This window comes from Sturnira hondurensis, unplaced genomic scaffold (genome assembly GCF_014824575.4).
Source record: "Sturnira hondurensis isolate 20B ecotype Veracruz unplaced genomic scaffold, ASM1482457v3 Scaffold0008196, whole genome shotgun sequence".
Taxonomy (NCBI): Eukaryota; Metazoa; Chordata; class Mammalia; order Chiroptera; family Phyllostomidae; genus Sturnira; species Sturnira hondurensis.
Window position 1 is genome coordinate 17,694,600 of NW_028080827.1, and position 20,191 is coordinate 17,714,790.

The 20,191-nt window shown below is 51.3% G+C and overlaps 1 protein-coding gene across 1 annotated transcript in view; it reads left to right on the top strand.

Annotated features, from left to right (window-relative positions):
- The first annotated feature begins 4,272 nt into the window (after positions 1-4,272).
- Positions 4,273-20,191, top strand: part of ANKDD1A (ankyrin repeat and death domain containing 1A) — a 40,632-nt gene continuing 24,713 nt past the window's right edge. The window contains exons 1-4 of the mRNA XM_037054123.1: positions 4,273-4,430; positions 9,288-9,391; positions 11,418-11,516; positions 16,392-16,490. Coding sequence (XP_036910018.1) covers positions 4,397-4,430; positions 9,288-9,391; positions 11,418-11,516; positions 16,392-16,490 — 336 coding nt within the window. The 5' untranslated portion in view covers positions 4,273-4,396. The remainder of the gene's footprint in view (positions 4,431-9,287; positions 9,392-11,417; positions 11,517-16,391; positions 16,491-20,191) is intronic.

Genomic DNA, 20,191 nt, shown 5'->3' on the forward strand with positions numbered 1-20,191 from the left:
TGCTATTCATGACTGTGAGTATTTCTTGCCAATCCCTTCTACCCTGCAAAGTTTCTTTTGAGAAATCTGCTGACAGTTTTATGGGAACTCCCCTGTAGGTAACTAACTTTTCTCTTGCTGCTTTTAAGATTCTATCTTTATCATTAACCTTTGGCATTTTGATTCTGATGTGTCTTGGAGTGAGACTCTTTGCATCCATCTTGTTTGGGACTCTCTGTACTTCTTGGACTTGCATATCTATTTCCTTAACCAAATTAGGGAAGTTTTCTTTTGTTATTTTTTCAGCTAGATTTCCAATTTCTTGCTCTTTCTCTTCTCCTTCTGGCACCTCTGTGATGTGAATGTTGGACCTCTGGAAGCTGTCCCAGAGGCTACTTATACTGTCCTCATTTTGGGTATTCTTTTTTCTTCTTGTTGTTCTGGTTGATTTTTTTTTTTTTTTTTTTTTGCTTCTTTATGTTCCTATTCATTGATCTGATTCTTGACTTCATCCACTTTATTGTTGTTTCCCTTTAAATTGTTCTTTATTTCAATTAGTGTATCCTTCGTTTCTGACTGGATCTTTTTTATGCTGTTAGGGTCTCCACTAAGTTCCTTGAGCATCCTTGTAACCAATGTTTTGAACTTTGCATCTGATAGATTGTTTAACTCCGTTTCATTTAGCTCTTTTTCTGGAGTTTTGATCTGTTCTTTCACTGGGTCATGTTTCCCTGTCTCCTTATTTGGCAGCCTCCCTGTGTTTGTTTTTATGTTTTAGGTAGAGCTGCTTTGTCTCTGTGTCTTGGTAGTGTGGCCTAATGTAGAAGGTGTCCTATAGGGTCCAGTGGCACAGTGTCCCCTCAAGTACCCAGAGGTACACCCTTAGTACACCCTCCTCTTGTAGTTGAGCCTTGGTTGCTATTGGCAGATCAATGGGAGGGATTTACCCAGGCCAGTCAGCTGTAAGGATTAGCTCTGACCACCTACTGCCAACCTCCACCTTCTGTGGAGGATCAGCTGTGCAGGGGAAGGGTGGCAGTATTCTGACGTAGTTTGCAGTTGTCCACTGGGTGCGTAGGCTCTCTCGGGTTTCCCGGGTGGTGCTGGCCAAGATCAGCCCCCACCTGTGTTTTGCCCTGGGCCACCCTTCCTGAGCTATAAAGCAATCTGCAATGGCTACTGCTTATGCTGGGCTTGGAGATCCCCAGGCAAAGAGAAGGTGTGAATCTAAGCTGTCTGCTGCTAGTGCTGGGCCTGGGGCTCACAGAGGCCAGCTGTTGCTTGTTTGAGAGGATTTAACAAGTTGTGAAGCATGAGCCCAAACCAGCCATTTATATGGAAAAGAAGTTTGGCTGGGACCAAAAGTTGGGTGCGGTGGAGTCTCTGGGGATCTCCAGGATGTGTCAAACAGTGTTCTCCAGGTTGATGGAGTCTCAGATGCGGCATCAGCTTGCTGGCTCTGTGACTCTGTAGGGGGAAGGTTTAGAAAAGGGACAGTGGCATCTGTTTGCCATGATGCCAGACACTTCAGTTTCTCCCTCACTGCCACTGGTGCCTTTTGAGCTGCTGCCACAGTGCCAGAGCTCAGAGGGAGTGAGTCTGAGTAGGCGAGTCCATGTGTGGGTCCTTTAAGAGGAACTGCTTGGGTCTCCAGAAGTTTCTTCCACTTACCCAATCTCTGCTGGTTTTTGCAGCTAGAAGTTGTGGGGACTTATCTTCCTGGCACTGGAACCCTGGGCTGGGCGGCCTCATGTCAGGCTGGGACTCCTTGCTCCCAAGATATCCCTCCTTAACTTTTATCCACCACATGTGGGTGAGGAAGGGACCAGCCCATTCCGGATCTGCGGCCCTCCTACCAATCCCAATGGAAGTGGTTTCATTAATTCTGTAGTTGTCAAACTTCCATTCAACACAATTTTTGGTGGTGTCTGATGGTTGTTCTATATTTTAGTTGTAATTTTGATGTGTTATGTGAAGAGGCCAGCTGTGTTTACCTATGCTGCCATCTTGACCAGAAGTCCAAACCAAATTTTTCATCTATTTTTCCTCATATTTCCCCCTTATTTCTAATCAGTGTTAAGGTCAATCACTTCCCTCTGTTGCAAGACTCACACAGGTCCTGAAGCGACCCCTTATCCCCTACCCCAAAAGCCCCGCTCTGTGCTCTCAGGCCCTCTGTCCATCCATGTCAACCCTGGTGGTCTCTGAATTACATGTTCTTCTTGTCCCTTGACCCCACAGTCTCTGATGCCAAAGGGATGGAGGCAGCACATATGTGAAGCTGGGTACTACCTACCTTGAGAATGACATGGAAATGGTAGGTGTGTGTGCACATGTGTATACGTGTGTGTGCACATGTGTATACGTGTGTGTGTCTGTGTGTGTGGTGAGTTCTGGGGATGCACGGTGAAATGGGCTCTGCATCCTGGCAGAAACGGAAAAAGGGCCGAGCCAGTGTCTGGCTCCCCCAAGTATTTCCTCCCAATACCCCCAGAGATGGAGCAGCGAGAACACTCAGAGCTCTGTGGTCTTGTCCACAATGACCCACTGGATTTTGCATCCATACCTGTACTTGTAAAACCATGGTTGCTTTTTAAAAAAATGCAACCTTTCCACTGCCTCCCAGGCATCATGTAAAAGTGAGGTTTTGATTGGGTTTACCTGTGCCCCTTGTCCACCACTGTGTACCCCAGAGTATGCGACACCCCAGTTTCAGAGGCCCAGAACCAAGGTATCTCAGAATGGGGAGCAGGCAGGATGCACTGCAGACTTGGGCTTTTCTGAGGACTGCAGTGCATTTGACCCCAGCAGTGACCCCCAGACTCCCAGTCTGGGACTCTGAGAGGAAGGTGTCCACCACTGTAAGGTGACATGGGCCATCGTGGACTGTGTCCTGACACTCTGTTCCCGTTTTCCTGTAGGGGGATGAGCAGAAGCAGGCGCCACAGCCTTGCCCTCAGTGCTGGCGGCTCTGCAGCTTATCTGCTGGTTTTGAATCGGCCACCTATTGGCTGTGGGCACCTCAAGCCTGTGGTCCCCCAGGTCCTAAGACTGTATGTGCACAATAATTTTCTCCTTGAAAAAAGAATTTGATAACAGCATTACCTCACAGGGCAGGTGGGCAGAGTACAGGAGATGGTGCTGACCCGGGGCCGACACAGGGGCTGCTTCAGATCTGGCGGTTGGTAAATGCAGACAGGGCAAGAGATTGGGTCTGCTTGTGGAGGGTCTCATGGTAGAAGCCTGTAAAAGATGGGCTGGGACGAAGTGGGGTGGACAGCCTAGAGCAGTGCTTCTCCTAGTTCAGCATGAGCAGGAGTCACTGGGCACCTTGTAATGCAGGTTTGGGTTCAGCAGGGCAGGGCTGGGGCCTGGGACGCCGCCTTTCTCACAGAACTCAAATAGCAAAGGAGTGTGAAATCAACCCAGCAGACTGCAGAACACCAGTCACAGTTTTCTTTTGTTTTAAAAAAAACAAAGACCAAAAGCCTCTGATTTCTTATGACATGAAGTAAGAACAAGAAAAAGCCAGGAGGGCCTGTCTTGTGGAGAAACCTGTCATCAGTGTTGGGGGGCCTTCAACTCCTCATGAGTGACCTGGAGAAAGGTCACTGCCGTGCCCAGCCAGGGACCATCAGGCTGGACCGTTCACAGGCCCTGCCTCCAACCCATGGGTTTTACAGGTGAAGAGGAAGAGGAGGAGCTGGATGTTAGGGTCACAGTTTGCTGTCTGCAATGTCCCTCATTGTTGCCAGACTGTGTTTCAGAATGGCTGTCCCAGGCTATGTCCACCAGCAGTGACTTGGCTGTGACAGCTCCTCAGTCCCCACCAACATGTGGCATTATTCAGCTTTCTAATTTCTGTCAACCTAATCGGTTTACGCGGTATCTCATTATTATTTTAAATTGTATTTTTCTCATCACGAAGAAATCTGACCATCTTTTCATACGTTTGCAGGCTCGCTGGCATTTCTGTTCCTTAAAAGCCTCCCCAAGTCCCCGAGGATGGGGCCTGCGGGAGGCCTTGCCTGCACCACTGGACGCGAGAGGCTGGGGCAGCTCCTAGGGGGAGAGGCACGCCCAGGGGGACCTGCGGAGCCCAGAGCGGCCCCTATCTGCCGGTCAATGGGTGTGAAAGGCGCTGAGTGGTGGAGAGGACCAGGGAGCCCGAGGAGGGACCAGCAGCCTGTACCGGGGATGGAGGGGGGCGGGAGAGGCTGCAGAGCTGCTCCGACTTCGTCCTCAGGGGCCGAGGCGGGAGGAGGGATCAGGAGGTGCGGCTGCCGCCCGCCCGTTTCTCGCTGCTCCCCGCCCCAGTTCGAGCCCACTCCCCTCCACTGCCGCCCCGCCTGGGCGGACGCGCCGCTGGCGGGCTGGCTCCGAGCCGGGAGCGCGCAAAGGCTGTGGAGCGGCGGCCATGGGGGAGCACCTGTCGTGGGAGACTGACGGCTGTGAGTCAGCGGCGCTGGGAGGCCGGGGTGGGGGGTGGGAGCGGGCAGAGGCCGGGAGCACCCCCCGAACCCCGTGGGGGCGACCCAGGCTGGGATTGGCACGGTACGCGTGTCTACCTCCGTTTTGGGCTCCTTTGTGGTGGCGAGAGGAACGCGCACCGGGCCGAGGGCACACTGGCCCCGCGCCGGAGACATTAGCTAGAAATAAGATGGTAATGCGATCCTTTGTTGAGTACTTAGTTTGTGTGCCAGGCCAAGCCAGGACAGGCACGCTCTTTGATCTTCGTAGCGGCCCAATGGATAGGACCTAGTGCTGTCTCCGTTTTTGCATTAGAGAAAGCCGAGGCACGGGGTGGTTTAATAAATGGCCCAAGGGCACACAGTCATTAAGTGGAAGACAAGCTGAAGGCCTCAGCCTCCCGAGCATGTCGGGGCTGGTCAGAGAGTGGGGACCGTACCAGACGGGGAAACTGAAACCCAGAGGAGAGGAGCGATGGTGTACTGCGGTGGGATTAGGGCACCCCACAACCTCGCTCAAGGGGTGGGCCCAATGCCAGGGCCCCCAGGTCAGGCAGCCGCTTCCACATGGGCATCAGCTGGCCTTAGGAGGCTTCGGCTGGGAGAAGGGTGGAAGGGCTGGTGCCAGTGTCCTCACTGGGATGGGGGTTGGGCAAGGGGCTCTGTCAAGGTGCTGTTTCAAAGTGTACAGATTCTTCATGGTGGGGGAGAGGATCACGTGATGAGGACCTTAACTATGCACAGCAAGGCTCATTGGGGTGTGTGGGGTGGAAGTCTCGCAAAGGGCCCAGCCCTGTCAAAGGCCCTAGAGACCAGGGTGCGGTGCCTGGGTATTTGGTGTGGCCACAGAGAGGATGCATGGGGGGCGGTGGAGGGAAGAGATGACACTTGATCTCACTGGTGCTCTGTAGGGACTGCTGGCTCCCATTCCGACTGCTGGCTGTCTGCCAGCACAAAACCGACCACTCCCTCTAGGCTTCCTCTGAGAGGAAGGGAGTCTAGGCTGGAAGAGATCTCTTCAGATCACTTTCTTCATGGTCCCCCAGTTATACAGCTGGAGAAACCGAGACCTGCCCCCGCCCACCCCAGGGGCTCATGACTAACCCAGGATCCTGCTTCTAAGAGAGTGTCAGTGTGGCCACTAGAACCCCAGCTTCTCTAAGCTCACACCTGAAGCGCCAGCTCTTTTCCCAGGCCTGGGTCACGGCGGCTTTCAGCCAAGAGGTTAAGGAAAGAAAAGCTCGGGACCCAAGTGCCTCCCGGAAAGATTTGAGATCTTTCAAAGGGAGGGACTCGTCCATCCAGAAGGATTGTCTCACCTGCAGGGAAGGCAGACTGCTTTGGCATGGGGGAAGGCTGGAGCTACCAATGTGGACCCCACTTGCAAGCTGCTGTTTCTCCATCCCCTAAAGTATCGACAGGAAGCTGCTTTCCCCTGGGGATTTTTTTTTCTCCTGTCATTTTGATACAGGGTGCAGCCAAGGGGGGGCCCAGAAAAGATTTGGAATGGTGTCCAGAACTCAAAGTGTACCGGAATATTGGAGGAAATATTAAGATGTCCTCACCTCCCCCACCAAGGTGTCAGTTGGGGGAAGGGAAGAATGGAGCAGGGCTATTGAGAGCTGTTTTGCATAGCAACAGTTTTGCAGCTAACCTCTGGAATGGTCATTTAACATATCTATAACCTTTAACTGGTTTCATAGATATGTTAAAGAGCTGTGGCCAAGTTTTGGGCCAGGGGAGAAGTGAGTGGCGGCTAACCAGGCTGGAACTGGGGCTGCTTCTCTGAGAGAGTGCCTGCGAGAGAGCCGTGTGGCTTTAGCAGAGTGAAGACCCCCTCTTGGCCAGGTGAGGGGGAGAGCCACCCTGTTTTGGAAAGATGTAGACCCCTGTAGCCATTAGGAGGGAGAGCCACGCGGTTTCAGCAGAGTGCAGACCCCCCCTTTTGGCCAGGTGAAAGGGAAGACCACGCAGCTTTGCCAGAATGGAGATCCCTGCGGCCAGGTGAAGAAGAGACGCGTTTTTGGTGGAGTGCAGCTTTGGTAGAAGAGGCCCACGCAGCTCCAAGACGCTCCCTTTGACCAAGTGGCCTGGAAACCAGGAGAGACTTTGACTGGAACTTGGTACAAAGAACTCTTGCCAGTAAAAGGTGCCACATGACTTTGGATTAATTGGAGATCTTGCCTGGACAGGCAGGTGACACAGCTCACAGTGCCAGCAACCTGAAAAAAACGGACCTGTGCTCTTTTCCTGATTTACGGTACCCGGAGTTGGGACAGTGGGAGAAGGGAGCGCTGTGTGTGTGTGTGTAGGTGTATACCCTTAAAGACTTTAATATTTTAAGGAAGGCATTAGGCCTGAATAGCATTAAATAAACATTTTGTTTCCTTTTCACAAATCTCTGGCATTGAGAGACGTCTTTCCAATTGGCGGCGGACAGAAGAGCCCTATAGATATTAGTGTATCCTCCTTGGGAGGGGCCCCTGTTTTCTGTAGCAGTTTTTGGCATCCCTCGGTGGGCCAAGTATTGCCCCCCCCCCCGACCCTTGTTCGGTAACAATTTATCTGAGCTTAAAACTTGGTTTTCTATGGGGTTAATGAGCCTTCACTGGGCAGCATTTTATAGTTCAAAGGCCCCTGAAAAGATGTAATGGTTTGTGTGTCACTCATTCATTCGACAGAGAAATGCCAGGGCCTGCATTTGAGAATACAATAGTTAACAAATCAGAGAAGAATCTCTCCCCTCATGGGTTTGTATTGTGATGGGGGAAGCAGGCAATAAAGTTAAAGTTGTAAATATAGCATCTGCCAATGATGAGAGGTGCTATGGAGGACCATAACACAGGGAGGTTTGGTAGGGAGGGTACGTTCCTTGGTTGGGGCTCTGCTGGTTCAGTCAGCCCCGAATGAAGGAGGTCTGGACGCTTTCAGGTCTTTGGCTCCCAGGGTTGAATCTCTGACCCTTTGCCTTGGAGAAATATTAGTGATGATGATTATGGCACTGTTTTCCAGACACCATGCCAGAAGCTTTTTGTGTTTCATATCTAATCATTAGCAATACCCCTGCAGAGCAACTTATGTCCCCATTTGAAATATGAGAGAACTGAGGCACAGGATAATTAAGTAACTAAGTCATACAGCCAGGAAGTGACTCAGCCAGAGCTGATTGCCCTGGGGGTAGCAGTTCTGAGATCCACAGTTTGTATCTATGAGGCTTCGGGAAGCCCAGGACCCTCTCCCACATCTGGAAAGCCATGCAGAATTTATCAGGAAAAACAAACTGAGCATAGGTCTATCTGTTACTTTGATGCATCCGTAGCCTTCCCTGCCAGACGCTGGCCACCTGTCCCCAGATAGATAGTAGCTGGGTCTGGACATTCACACTGGACCACACACATAGGATGTAGGTTTGGCAGCAAGAAAACCACATGATTACCTCCTTGTGATGACTGTGCCAAGGGCCAGGGCATACTGTCCCTTGTGTTAGTGTGTCTGAACTTTTTGAAGGAGGGGTGGGCATCTATTAGTCTGGAGATTATTTGTGTCATTCATGAAAGCAGAGTTTTGTGGATTCCTCCCTGTACCCAGCTTTGGGCCTGCTGTGAGCTATGGGTAGATTGTCCTGTGTGGCCAGGCCCCCCATGGAGCTTGAGGCCCAGCCAGAGATCTGACACCTTCACAAGCTAAGAGCAGTCAGGATGATAGCAGCATGGGGGGCGGTCACCAGGCCTGATTCGTCCTGACTTGGCCACCAACTCACTAAGCCACAGGTGGCCAACACAAGGCCCATGGGCTGAATCCGGCCCAGCGCCTTATTTCTACCCAGCAGCATCACCAAGCTCCTTGCCCCTAGTTAAGGAGTAGTTACATTCATACAGTCCTAAAGTTACTTTTGGCCCTTTGAAGGCAACCTCGAGGCTGATGTGGCTCCTGGTGAAAGTAAGAGTGACGTCCCTGCTCCAAGCCCACCACTGCCCATGGCAGGGGCCTGGCAGGGAAGCCCTGAGGTTCTGTCTAGTTTGAGACTGTCTTAGGTGAAGGAACAATGATGAGGGGGAGAAGTGTGCAGAGAGACCACAGAGAAGACAAATCCGAGTGGGCCCCTAGCTGGGAGAGGGGAGAAAAGGTGGAGAGATGAAAATGAAGAAGCCCGGTGAACATGCCTCTGGCCTCTGCAGGGCCTGATGCAATGGATGGCTCGGTGGATCCTGGCTGTTTTCTATACAACACAGTGAAAAAGGCAGCTATCAACTCCAGGGGGACTGAATTCCACTCCCCCCCTAAGAGCAGCTCCAGGGAGAAGACACGAGACCTGGATCAATGGACACCTCTGAGGGTGAGGGGCACACACTTAGCTCTGTGGATGGTCTTGCTTGTAGTCTCCCATCTTCAGGAGTTGCCGAATCCTGGCCATGTGCACATGTGGTGAGTCAGAAGGAAAAACAACTGGCCCTGGCTGTGTAGATAAGTTGATTAGAGCCTCGTTCCAATATGCCAAGGTTGTAGGTTCAATCCCCAGTCAGGGCACATACAAGAAGCATCAGTGAACGCGTCAATAAGTAGAACAATAAATTGATGTTCCTCTTTCACTCTTTCTGACTCTCCTCTCTCTCTCTCTAAAATCAACAAATAAAAATTTGTTAAAAAGAAGGAGAACAACTTGTCTGGGGAAGTCCCAACATAGAGACAGAGAAGAGGTATTTACTTCCCACCTCCACTCTCCATTCCTCTGGAAGACCCGGGCCCAGGAAACATTCAGGGCCTGGGAAGTTCTGTTCACTGCTCCTCGACATGCAGTGTGGGGACTCCCCTCATCCCACATCCCTTTTGCCCCCTCAGTGCACCCTCTGGAGAGGCAGCTCCATGAGGCTGCCCGCCGGAACAACATCGGGATGATGAAGGAGCTGATTGGGAGAAGAGTCAACGTCAGGGCCAGAAACCAGGTGAGTAAACAGGCTCCTCCAGCTCAGGATGGGGACAGCGTGGTGGGGATGTCTCCACCAAGGAGGGACAGTTCATGGAACCTGCATTTGCATGGGTTAACTTGAGCGAGGCTCACGTTGTCTACATTGTCTTAAGGTCTCCGAGGCCTCGCCCAAGGCCAGGGTAAGGATTCTGAGCCACACTTCTGCAATTCCGGAGTTTATAGTCTTAACCCCTGGGACCCACCTAAAGGGATGCCCAAGGAACAAAAGTTAGAGTCAGGACATCAGGGGGTCAAAGGTCAAGAGTAAGAGGCTGGTAGGTAGTTTGATAGAGGCAAACACCTGGAGGGACAAAGGTGGTACGCTGGCTCTGGTCACAAGTCCAGCAGTTTGAGACCACCTGAGACCAGACCAAAACAGACTACACATGCATGAAGCAGAAACTTAGCTCACATCTCTGAGGGCCCTTGGTGCCCACTGAACATGTAAAGCTGCTGTGGGCCCCCAGTTGCCCTTGGGGACTCAAAGACTAGCCTGGGAGGCAGACTAGCCCTGCTGACCAAGCCTCAGGGAAGGTTTCGGGTGAGGGGGGGCTGACAACCCTCCTGGGGAAGGGGACAGAGGGAAAAGCTGTTCTTTCTGGTGGGGGACACTGAGGATCATCCTAAGTACCACCGGCGGCGGCATCATCTCCCCGCCTTGGGGCCCTGGCTGTCAGAAGCACCTTAGGGGAGATGACAGCTTGGTCATCTGGTCAGTAGAGGCTGAGGTTTGGACCCGGGATTTCTGACTGCAGCAGAAGCTTCTCTTCCTGGGGTGACATAGCAGGGGTGTGACCTGGGTCTTCAGGCCCTGCCTGGGACCCAGTGCTTAGTAACAGGCATTCTGGGGTTTTCAGGATAGTTGTCTGCCTGTTTCCTGGTGGTCCTCACTCACCCCTGGAGAGGTGAGGGGGGCAGAAAATATTAGTCCTGCCTATATGTTGAGGCAGGCGCAGAGAGGGCAGCAAGTCATCATAGGTCACACAGCAAGTTACTGGTGACTGGCGCCTCGGCCTCAGTTTCTGGATGAGCACCAGCAAGGAAGCATGGACTTGTTGGGTGATAGGCTGCTAATGCCAGACTTGTTCATTCATTCATTCACTCATTCACTGATTCATTCAATCTATATGTAATTATGGTGGCTTGGTAACTCGTGCCAGCACCACGCTAGGTGCCAGGAACAGAGCGGAACCCATGGCAGACGTGATGCCTGCCTTCTTGGAGCTGATAGTGTGGCGGGGCAGACTGACAGTAAACAGAGTGTCACAAACAATTCCTTCCCACTGCAATGAAGTCGAGAGCATGTGGGGGTTGAAGGGGCCCGCCCGCCCCCAGGGGTCAGGGTAGGCGTCCTGAGGAAGAGGTGTTTGTGTAGGAGCCAGTGAAGAAGGACAGTGCTCTGGGCAGGGAGGACAGCATGGGCAGAAGCCTTGAGGAAGGAATGACTGGTCCTCAGAGACACCACACAGAAAATTAGTTGTTTCCTGTTGTTGTCCCCTCACAAGCAGAACGCTGTGGAGGGACACTGGCTTCCCCCAGGTCTGCTCAGACGTGACCAAGGCCAGAGACCATGATGAGCTGCCAGGGTGGCCTGAGAATGAGGTGAGGGGTCAGGCCCCTTCAGCCCCATTTGGAGGGGAGGAGGGGACAGAACCCCAGCCCTCAGGGGCCCTCAGAGACTAGGCCACAGGAATGGACGTAGAGGGGAAGCTGGCATTTCTGAGGCAGTGGTAGGCAAGGCCTGGCCATGCAGTTCGTCCCAGGAGCAGTGGGAGCTGTGAAGAGTTTTAGGTGGGGACAGATGGATCTGGTCCTTGTGTTTTACTACATTCATTTCAGCTGCTGCTGTGTGGAGGAGGAGGGGGCCAGAGTGGGGCTGGTCACCAGCGACAGCAAAGGCCCTTCTGTCGCAGAGCAGCCTCCTGGCCGGGTGGCGGGGAGAGTGTGGGCGTCGGGCCCGGCAGCCAGCCAGCGCCTTACAGGGCTCCTCTCACTCCTGGCAGGTGGGCAGGGTGGCCCTGCACTGGGCCGCAGGTGCAGGGCACGAACAAGCTGTACGGCTGCTTCTGGAGCACGAGGCCGCTGTGGACGACGTGGATGCGGTATGAGGCCCCTGTGGAAGCGTGTCTGAGTGTGCATGTCTATCTGTCTGTCTAGGGGTAGGGGAGGGGCATCAGAGCTCATTCTGGGTCTGTGAGCCAGCTGTTCTTGCCAGGTGGCTGACGACACTCAGATGGGCGGGAAGTCTAAGCCCTTAGGGGCTTTGACACTGCACTGGCCCCCCTTAGTCCTTGCAGTTATAAAGATCTTTCCATTTTCAGGGGCCTTTCAGTTCTCAGAGAGCCTTTTCAGTTCCTCCTGATATCGTGTGAGCAAGGAGAGACCTGGCCTGTAGAACAGATAATTGGATGGATTATTAAAGGCCTTATTAGTAAAGGCAGCAGGAGGCAATTCTCCCATGCTATGCCACAGTCTTGTCCTGCCTAATTCTTCTTTTTTAAAAAAGATTTTATTTATTTCTTTTTAGAGAAAGGGAAAGGGAGGGAGAAAGAGGGAGAGAAACATTAATGTGTGGTTTTCTCTTGCGCGCCCCCTACTGGGGACCTGGCCCACAACCCAGGCATGTGCCCTGTTTGGGAATGAACTGGCGATCCTCTGGTTCACAGGCTGGCACTCAGTCCACTGAGCCACACCAGCCAGGGCCTGTTCTCGCTAATTCTTTAACCAACACTTTGCATAAAGACTAACAGTCTTACTTAACAAATCAGCAAGCAGCATATCGCTGAAACAGAGCCCTGAAGAGTAACGGGATCCACAAAATTAGCTCTACAGGTCTGGGGAGAGGGCTGAATCTGACAATGCCATTGGACAGAGATACATTTAAGAGTCTAAATTTAGCCCTGGCCAGGTGGCTCACTTGGTTGGGAAGTTATCCCATACACCAGAAGTTTTTAGGTTTGAGGGCACATACCTAGATTTCGGGTTCGAGCCCTGGTCAGGATGCATAAGGGAGGCAACCAATCAATGTTCCTCCCCCAGATCGATGTTTCTCTCTCTCCCTCCCCCTTCCTCTCTAAAAAAATCAATAAAACATATCCTCAGGTGGGGATTAAAAAAAGAACCTAAATTTAAATTTTAAAAATTATATATTGAAATAAACCCATAGATACCACATTGCAATTTAAATAATTATCATTGTGTAAACAATTATCATAGTTGTTTTTCTTTATAATCGAAAATTCCTTTAAATGCATCTATAATTAAAACTGTTAACTACATCAGTAAAATTAAAGTAAAATTATTTGAGATCAAATAAAAAATAAACAGAGGACGGGGGAGGGTGGGCTGAGATGGAGGTAAAGGACAGAAAACTGTACCTGAACAAAATTAAAAATTTTTAAAAAGCAGGCATAAATTATATATGAGAGCAATAAGAAAAAAATGAACAAACCCAAACCAAACAAAAAAATGATAAACTTTTCCTGGCAGATACGTAGCATTCATGGAAATTCTTTCCTTTGTCCTGGCTTCTCTCTGCTTCCAGGCCCCTCAGCGGGGAGGGCTTGGTTGCAGGCTGCCTCCCCACTCCTCCCCGCGCCTGCTCTGGCCTTGCTCAGAGGTGACTGTGAAAGGGGGATGTTGGGACCCCTAATCTGAGTTTCCCAATAAAACTCCGGACCCTCTTTGGTCAGCCCTCTGCCCACAAAGACCCCCACGGTGGCCACTGTGCTCAGTGATTCCTACCTTGAGGGGCTGGGTGAGAAAAGAAGACGTGAGGAAGAAGAGTAAGAGAGTGCTTCCATAAATTTGTTTTCTTTGCAAATAGCAATGAATATGTCTTCAAAAATAACGAGGCTGGTGGTAACGGGGGCAGAGGAGACACAGGAGAGGGGAAATCTGCTGTTGGTCTTCAGTGATAGGCCCAGGGGATCTGCTCTGGGAAGTGCCTGGAACTAGCACTTGGGGTTCGGGGTGGCAGCAGGCTGTGGCTTGCATGACTCTCCTCCCCCAGCCAGGAGCCTTAACCCTTTCAATTCCCAAGCTCCAGGATTCTGCCCTAGGCTTATCCATTCCCTCCCTCGCCCAGCCAGCCCACGGTTGCTGATGTTCTCCCCGGGCTGATCTCTGAGTCCAGCTGGGTCTCTGAGCCTCTCTGCTCTAGCTAAGGCCAGCTCCCGTCCCCGTGGTGCTGTGGCAGGTCCTGCACCTTCCCTAATATTTCAGGAGAAAGGTCTTAAATTCTTGTGGTCACCGCTGGCTCTTACTTTCAGCTTCTGCTCAATTTTTGCTGTCCTCTTAAATTTTGCAAAAAATCCCCTTTGTCTCTTGTAGATACAAAGAACATTTGGAAGGTTGACAGATGGGAAGGAGGTTGGGAGGGTGGGTGAAAAAGGTGAAGCAGTTAAGTACAAATTAGTTGTTACAGAATAGTCATGGGGATAGAAATTACAGCATAGGGAATATAGTTAACGATACTGTAATAACTGTCCTGGCTGATGTGGCGCAGTAGACTGAGTGCCAGCCTAGGAACCAAAAGGTTGCTGGTTTGATTCCCAATCAGAGCACACGTGTCTGTCCCAGGTCCCCAGTTCGAGGCCTGCAAGAGGCAACCAGGCGATGTTTCTCTCCCTCTCTCCCTCCCTTCCCATCTCTCTAAAATAAATACATAAAATATTTAAAAAATAATATTATAATAACTACAGGGTGGGGCAAAAGTAGGTTTACAGTTGCATGGAAAAGAATGCAATAATTAGTAAATAATAATGTAATAAACTCTGTGTTTTGCATACTCACAACTGTAAACCTGCTTTTGCCCCACTTTGTATGCACGGTGTCAGTAGGTACTAGATTTATCGGAGTGGTGGCTTTGTGAGTTACATAAATGTCTAATCACGGGGTGGAGCACCTGAAACAATAATATAATGCCAATCATTTAAAAAATAAATGTCTCTACCCTGGCATCCCCCCTAACGTGGATCCCAGCTCCTCTTCCTGACTTCCACGGAGACCCGCACACAAGGCTTTTGGTGTGGGGCAGGCCGTCCAAAATAAGGGATGGAGGGGATTTACATGAAGACAATGTAAAAATCTTAAAATCCTCTTTTACATTCCTGTTCTTTAAAGTCCTTTGGTGCTTCCCTTGTCGTGGGCTCAGCCTCCACTCCCCCAGCCCAACCTGCGCCCCCGCGTCCTCCTTCAGTCCTGCCCTTGTCTTCTGTCACCCCTCCCCCCAGTTCTTGCCCATTTCTAAAGGAGAGCTGTGAAACTTGCTTTGGGTGTTCCGGTGCCTGCTGGGTTTCACCTCTCACCCCAACCACTTGTCAAAGCCTTTATGTAAACACGGTACCTAAGAGGAGTCCCGGTGCCAGCTATGAAGACCCCCTTTCCTGTCACCCCTTCCCGTGGAGCCAGTGGGGAGGCAGCTGTGACCAGGGAGTTCCATACAGGCTCTGGGATGCCCCTCACCCTGTCCAGGTCCAGACTGAGACTGAGACTGATTCAGGACTTGGAGCCGGCCAGCCCCGTCCTCTGCGTGCTGCCCGAGGACCTAGGAGCTTGGAGCGTGCTGGCGTGGGAGCAGAGTAGGGGGACACTGACCGACACAGTGGTTCTTCATGAGGTGGGGTTCGCATCTTTGGTCCCAGCTGGACTGGGGCGCCTTTCTCCTTCTGCTTGTGGGGAGATTCTTTGGCACTGATATCAGAATGAGGCCCCACTGTGGGCTCATTCTGTGTATAACAGGCCCTGGGCCTTGCTGGGGGACTAGAGCCACATTTCTGGCCTATGAACAACACCTGACTTACAGACACACCTTGGGGTGCCCAACACTGAGGGAAAACAGCACAGTCTCTGGGCCCAAAGTGGCGATGGTCCGTTAGGCCTCTGTTCTGTTCAGACCTGGCTTGGTACCACCACAGCCAGGGAAGGAGAGCGAAAAATCACCACGGAGGGCGGCTCGCTGTCGATGCACCTGGGAGGTGAGTTTGGAGGCTTAGGGGCGCTCTTCACAGAGCGGGGAAGACTCAGAGGAAGTGGGGCGAGGGCTGCCCCCAGAGGCAGGACCCCATGAGGACCGAGGTCAGTGAAGGGGCTCTGATGCCCCTGGAGCACGCTGCAGGTGTTGAGGAAGAGCACCCTGCAAACGCGCTGGGCCGCCATCAGACGGAGGCCCCAGCACGTCCTCAGTTGCCTCAAAGGGCCGGTGGGGCGGAAAGCACGGGGATGCAGATCGAAGCAGAGCGTAGGGAGGGGCTCTCTCACGGTGGCCGTCTGGTGCGGTGGGTGGCGAGGTGCTGTCCTGGCACGTGGGCTCTCTTGCTCCATCAGCCTAAAGGATGTTCTGTGGGAGATTTAAATAGCCAGTTCTCAAACGCCAGCCCAGGAGGTGGTTTTCACCCATCACAGGAAATCAGAGAATAAAAGCAATGTAATGCAGTTTTTGTGAAAACTGTATTTGCAAAGAGTATGTTCTGAGATTGGCTCCTTTCAATTTTTTTGTGTGTTGAAACGGTCCCTCCGTATGAGATGATGGTGACAGCAGATAGTATCTGTTTCACTGAGTTTTATTTAGCGCCCTCCCCACCCTGCAGAAATCCACTATAGTACATCAGCCTCTGTTTTTTTCCTTAAGATTTTATTTATTTATCTTTAGAAGGGAAGGGAAGGAGAGGGAGAGAAATATCAATGTATGGTTGCCTCTTGTGTGTCCCCTGCAGGGAACTGGCCTGCAACCCAGGCATGTGCCCTGACTGGGAATCAAACCTCGACCTTTTGGTTCACAGGCTCACGCTCAATCCACTGAGCTACGCCAACCAGGGCCACCCTCCGTTTTTAAAAAATTTCCTGGACTTTCAATTCCTGAAGCTGGGAGCTCCTTGGCCTGGTGGCACTTATGGCCCCTTACGTGGTATAATCTCACACTGCAGCCATGCCTCCTCACACCCTCCTCCCCTCCTCCCCCCTGTCCTCCCCCCTAGTTTGGGATGAATGCGATTCTCCTGTCTGCCTGGTTCGGCCACTTACAGATTCTTCAGATCCTGGTTAACTCGGGAGCCAAGATCCACTGTGAGAATAAGGTAAGGCCCCAGCTGGCAGCCCGCTTGACCCACTGTCCCCGCCCCGGCTCTTCCCCCTGCCCCCCAACTGCACAGGTCTGCCCCCACCTCTGCCACCTGCCCCATTGCTGCCCCCTTTGGTCCCCCACATGCCTCCGCCTGCCCCAGCTTGCCTCCTGAAAAACCAGCTGAGTTCAACCCGGTGAAGCTGGGGCCCTCTCTGCTTCCACTGGCACCGAGAGAAGGGCTTGAGGTGCCTCTTCCATCAACACTGTACACTGTCCTCCACCACTCTGGATGTCGGGACAGACACCAGTTGTCTGACCAGCCTGCTTATTCCCAGAAGACAAGCACAAGTAACACCCTCAGAGGGTGGCAGGAAGATTAAATGACAGGGCAAAGGGCCTCCTCCCGACTCCCCAAGGGCCCTGCCTCCTTCGTGCTCAGGGTGGAGGGGTAGGAAGAAAGCACCAGTTACCAAACCCTGGGACCTTGGGTTTGTTACTTTACACCCCCCCCCAACCCCAGTCTCAGTTTTCCCCTTTGGAAAGGGGGATGCTAGGACCCTCCTCTGAGCTGTGGGAGGAGCAGTGCAGTGCTGTGTATAAAGTCTCAGGCGCAGCAGCAGTGGCAGCCTGGGGTGGCAGGGAAGCAGTCCCTCGCTGCTCAGACGTGTGGGCTGTGGTTTGAGCGAGGAGGGCCCGGCCAGCCACAGTCAGAGTGCCTGCGATCCCTGCACCGTGGTTCTAAAGGAAGTGCAAACATCTTGGCCCAGTGCCGCCAGGCAGGGGTTCTCAGCCTGGGTCCTTCTAATCCAGGGATCCAGGGATTTGGACAGGGAAAAGAACTGTTTTTCACTAACTTCTGCCTTAAAATTTAGCATTTCTTTCAATGACGAATGAATGCAAGGGGGGAAGTGGCTTGGTCTCTTGAGGCCAAGGCAAGAAAGTCACATGATACTGTGCCCACCACATTCTATTGTTCAAAATCCATCATAACCAGCCTAGATTTGGGGGGAGGAGAACATTGGGCTCCCCTTCTTGACAGAAGTAGTATGGTCCCATCACTCAGGGTGTTTCCAAGAGTAAGGAATAGCTGTGGCCATCTTTGCAAACAGTGCGCCCAGTCCTACTTTCTATTGCTTGTCCGGGTCCTCCCCTGAGGTTCTCATCTCACCTTCAGAAGGGCTGCCGTGGGTTGGGCCCCAAGACTGTTGGTTATTCCTGTCTGCTCAGCCGGAAGCTTTCTCTTTCCCTGGCTGCCTTTGCCAAGTCATCGGTGATATTTAAAGGTTTACTAAATTAGAGACGGCATTAAAATTTCATTAGTCTTCTCATTAATATTCTACAGTGCATTTAGTCATCTTTGCTCCCTCATCTCCTCTAATCTTGTGACAATTTCTGTCTTTCCTTGTGTTTTACAACTCTGACACTTTTGAAGAGTATTGGTCAAGTATTTTATAGAATGTCCTTCATTTTGGTTTGTCTGATGTTTGGTGATTAGATTGGGGCGGTAGAATCTCGGGAAGAAGAACAGCGGTCAAGTGCCTTTCTCGCCTCCTGCTCTCAGGGGGCATATGACGCTGCAGCGGCGAGAAAGCCAGGTGTTAAGTTAGATGGGTGGGGTCACCCACACCTTGGTTCAGCAAGCTCAGTACTTGAGTTCTCATGAGGAAAGAACTCAGAGCCAAGACTTACAGTGTAAGATAAAGTTTGTTTAGAACAGAGGCAAAAGGAGGGGGCCCTGGGAGCTTAGGAGAGAAAAGAGTGACGGTACCCGGCCTGGGAAAAGGACGAGGTTAGGGCATGCTCCCCAAGGGAGAGCACCCTGGGTCCGCATCCTAAAGGCTTTTAAGGGTGGAGATTTTAGGGGCGGTTCCAGGGGAGGATCTCAACAGAATATTCATGAGCTTGCCAGGTGTGTCCTTTCAGGGTAGTGGTTTCCACTGATTGGTCAGTGCAGTGCAGAGGCTCATTAGTCAGTGCAGCCGGTGCTGAGGTCTGCCCACTTGTCTGGTTTTGCTGTTTTTCTGGGCCTGGAGCTGGAACACAACTGAGATGTTATCCCGAGGGGTCAATGCTTGGGGGAGTCATGCGAGGGCTTGCATGGGGGTTCCGTGAGGCTATTCTTCTGCCCCTCCTTCTTCCTCTACAGGGGTCTACCACGTGACTAGTGACATGCCAGGGGAGGAAAGCTCACGAGTCATATAAAAGATCATGCAATATGCTAGTAGGGGAAGGTGACCCTGGAGACAAGGTCCTTGTTTTCCCAAGTTCGTCCATTGCTAGGCACCTGGAGCTTTTTGCTCTGGTGACCTTCTGTACCTAGCCCATTGTCCTTGTTCTGTTCACATCTGTGTCCCCCAGCCTCAGCATGATTTGTCACTGGCCTGTTACTTTGATCCAAGTCTGACACCAATTCCTCCATGTGTGTTTTTTCCATGCCACCCGGTAACTAACTCAGTTCTCCACAGACACTGACCTGGTGTCCCGCAAATTTAACTCAGTTCTGACACCTTCTACCCAGAGACAGCTTCAGATGCCGATCCCAAGTCCGGGTCGTTATCTGGGCTTCCCACTAACCCCTCCCCAGGTCCAAAGTATTTGATAGAGTGGCTCCCAGAACTCAGGATGCTCATTTACTACTCAATTACTAGTTTATTACAAAGGATATTAAAGGATGTAAATCATCCCTAGCCAGATGAAGAAATTCACAGGATCAGATCCGGAGCAAAGGAGCTGCTTGTCCTCATAGAGCTTGGAGCCCAGCACAGAGATGCAGTCTGGTTTACCAACCCGGAAACTCCAAACTCCCTCTTCCCCGCCCCCCAGGGGTGGGTGTGGGTGGGGAGGCTTCCTTACATAGACATGATTGATGCAATCCTTGGCCACTGGTGCTTGATTCAACCTTCTGTCCTTTCCTACAGGTCAGGGGGTGGGACTGAAAGTTTCAGCCTTCTAATCAAGGTTGGTTGCCCAGGCAACCAGCCCACATCCTTAGGTACCTGGGGGGCGGGCTTTCCCAGTCTCATTAACGTAACAAAAGACACCTTTTTCCGCAGGTTTTAGGAGCCTTGTTCCAGGAACATGGACAAAAACTAAATATATATTTCTTGTTATAAATCATAATATTGCTCTTGGTCACTTGGTTAAAGCAGTGTCAGCCAGGTTTCCCCACTGCAATGTGGGCGTTCTCCCTCTCCGTTATCCATTGTTAGAAACTCTTTGTGGCTTTAATTTGCATTTCAGTAGCGACTAACTGATGTCACATATCTTTTCATGTGCTTATTTTTCTGCCATATTGTCTTCTTTCATTTCCAAATTACTTTTTAATTGTGTTGTTTAATTTCTCATTGGTGAGTTTTTAGAGTTCTTTATAAATTTTTTTATTTTTATTTTTATTTTTTTAATGATTTTATTTATTTATCTTAGAGTGGAAGGGAAGGAGAGAGAGAGAGAGAAATATCAATGTATGGTTGCCTCTTATGTATCCCCTGCCAGGGGCCGGGAACTGGCCTGCAACCCAGGCATATGCCCTGACTGGGAATCGAACCGCGATCGTGTGGTTCGCAGGCCCGAGCTCAATCCACTGAGCTACACCAGCCAGGGCTCTTTATAAATTTTTGATGTGCTTAAGAATAAATTACAGACATTAGGATACTTATCTTTACTTCCGCAAACATGCCAGTAAAGAGGGTTGGATTTTTTTACCTGCAGTGAAAT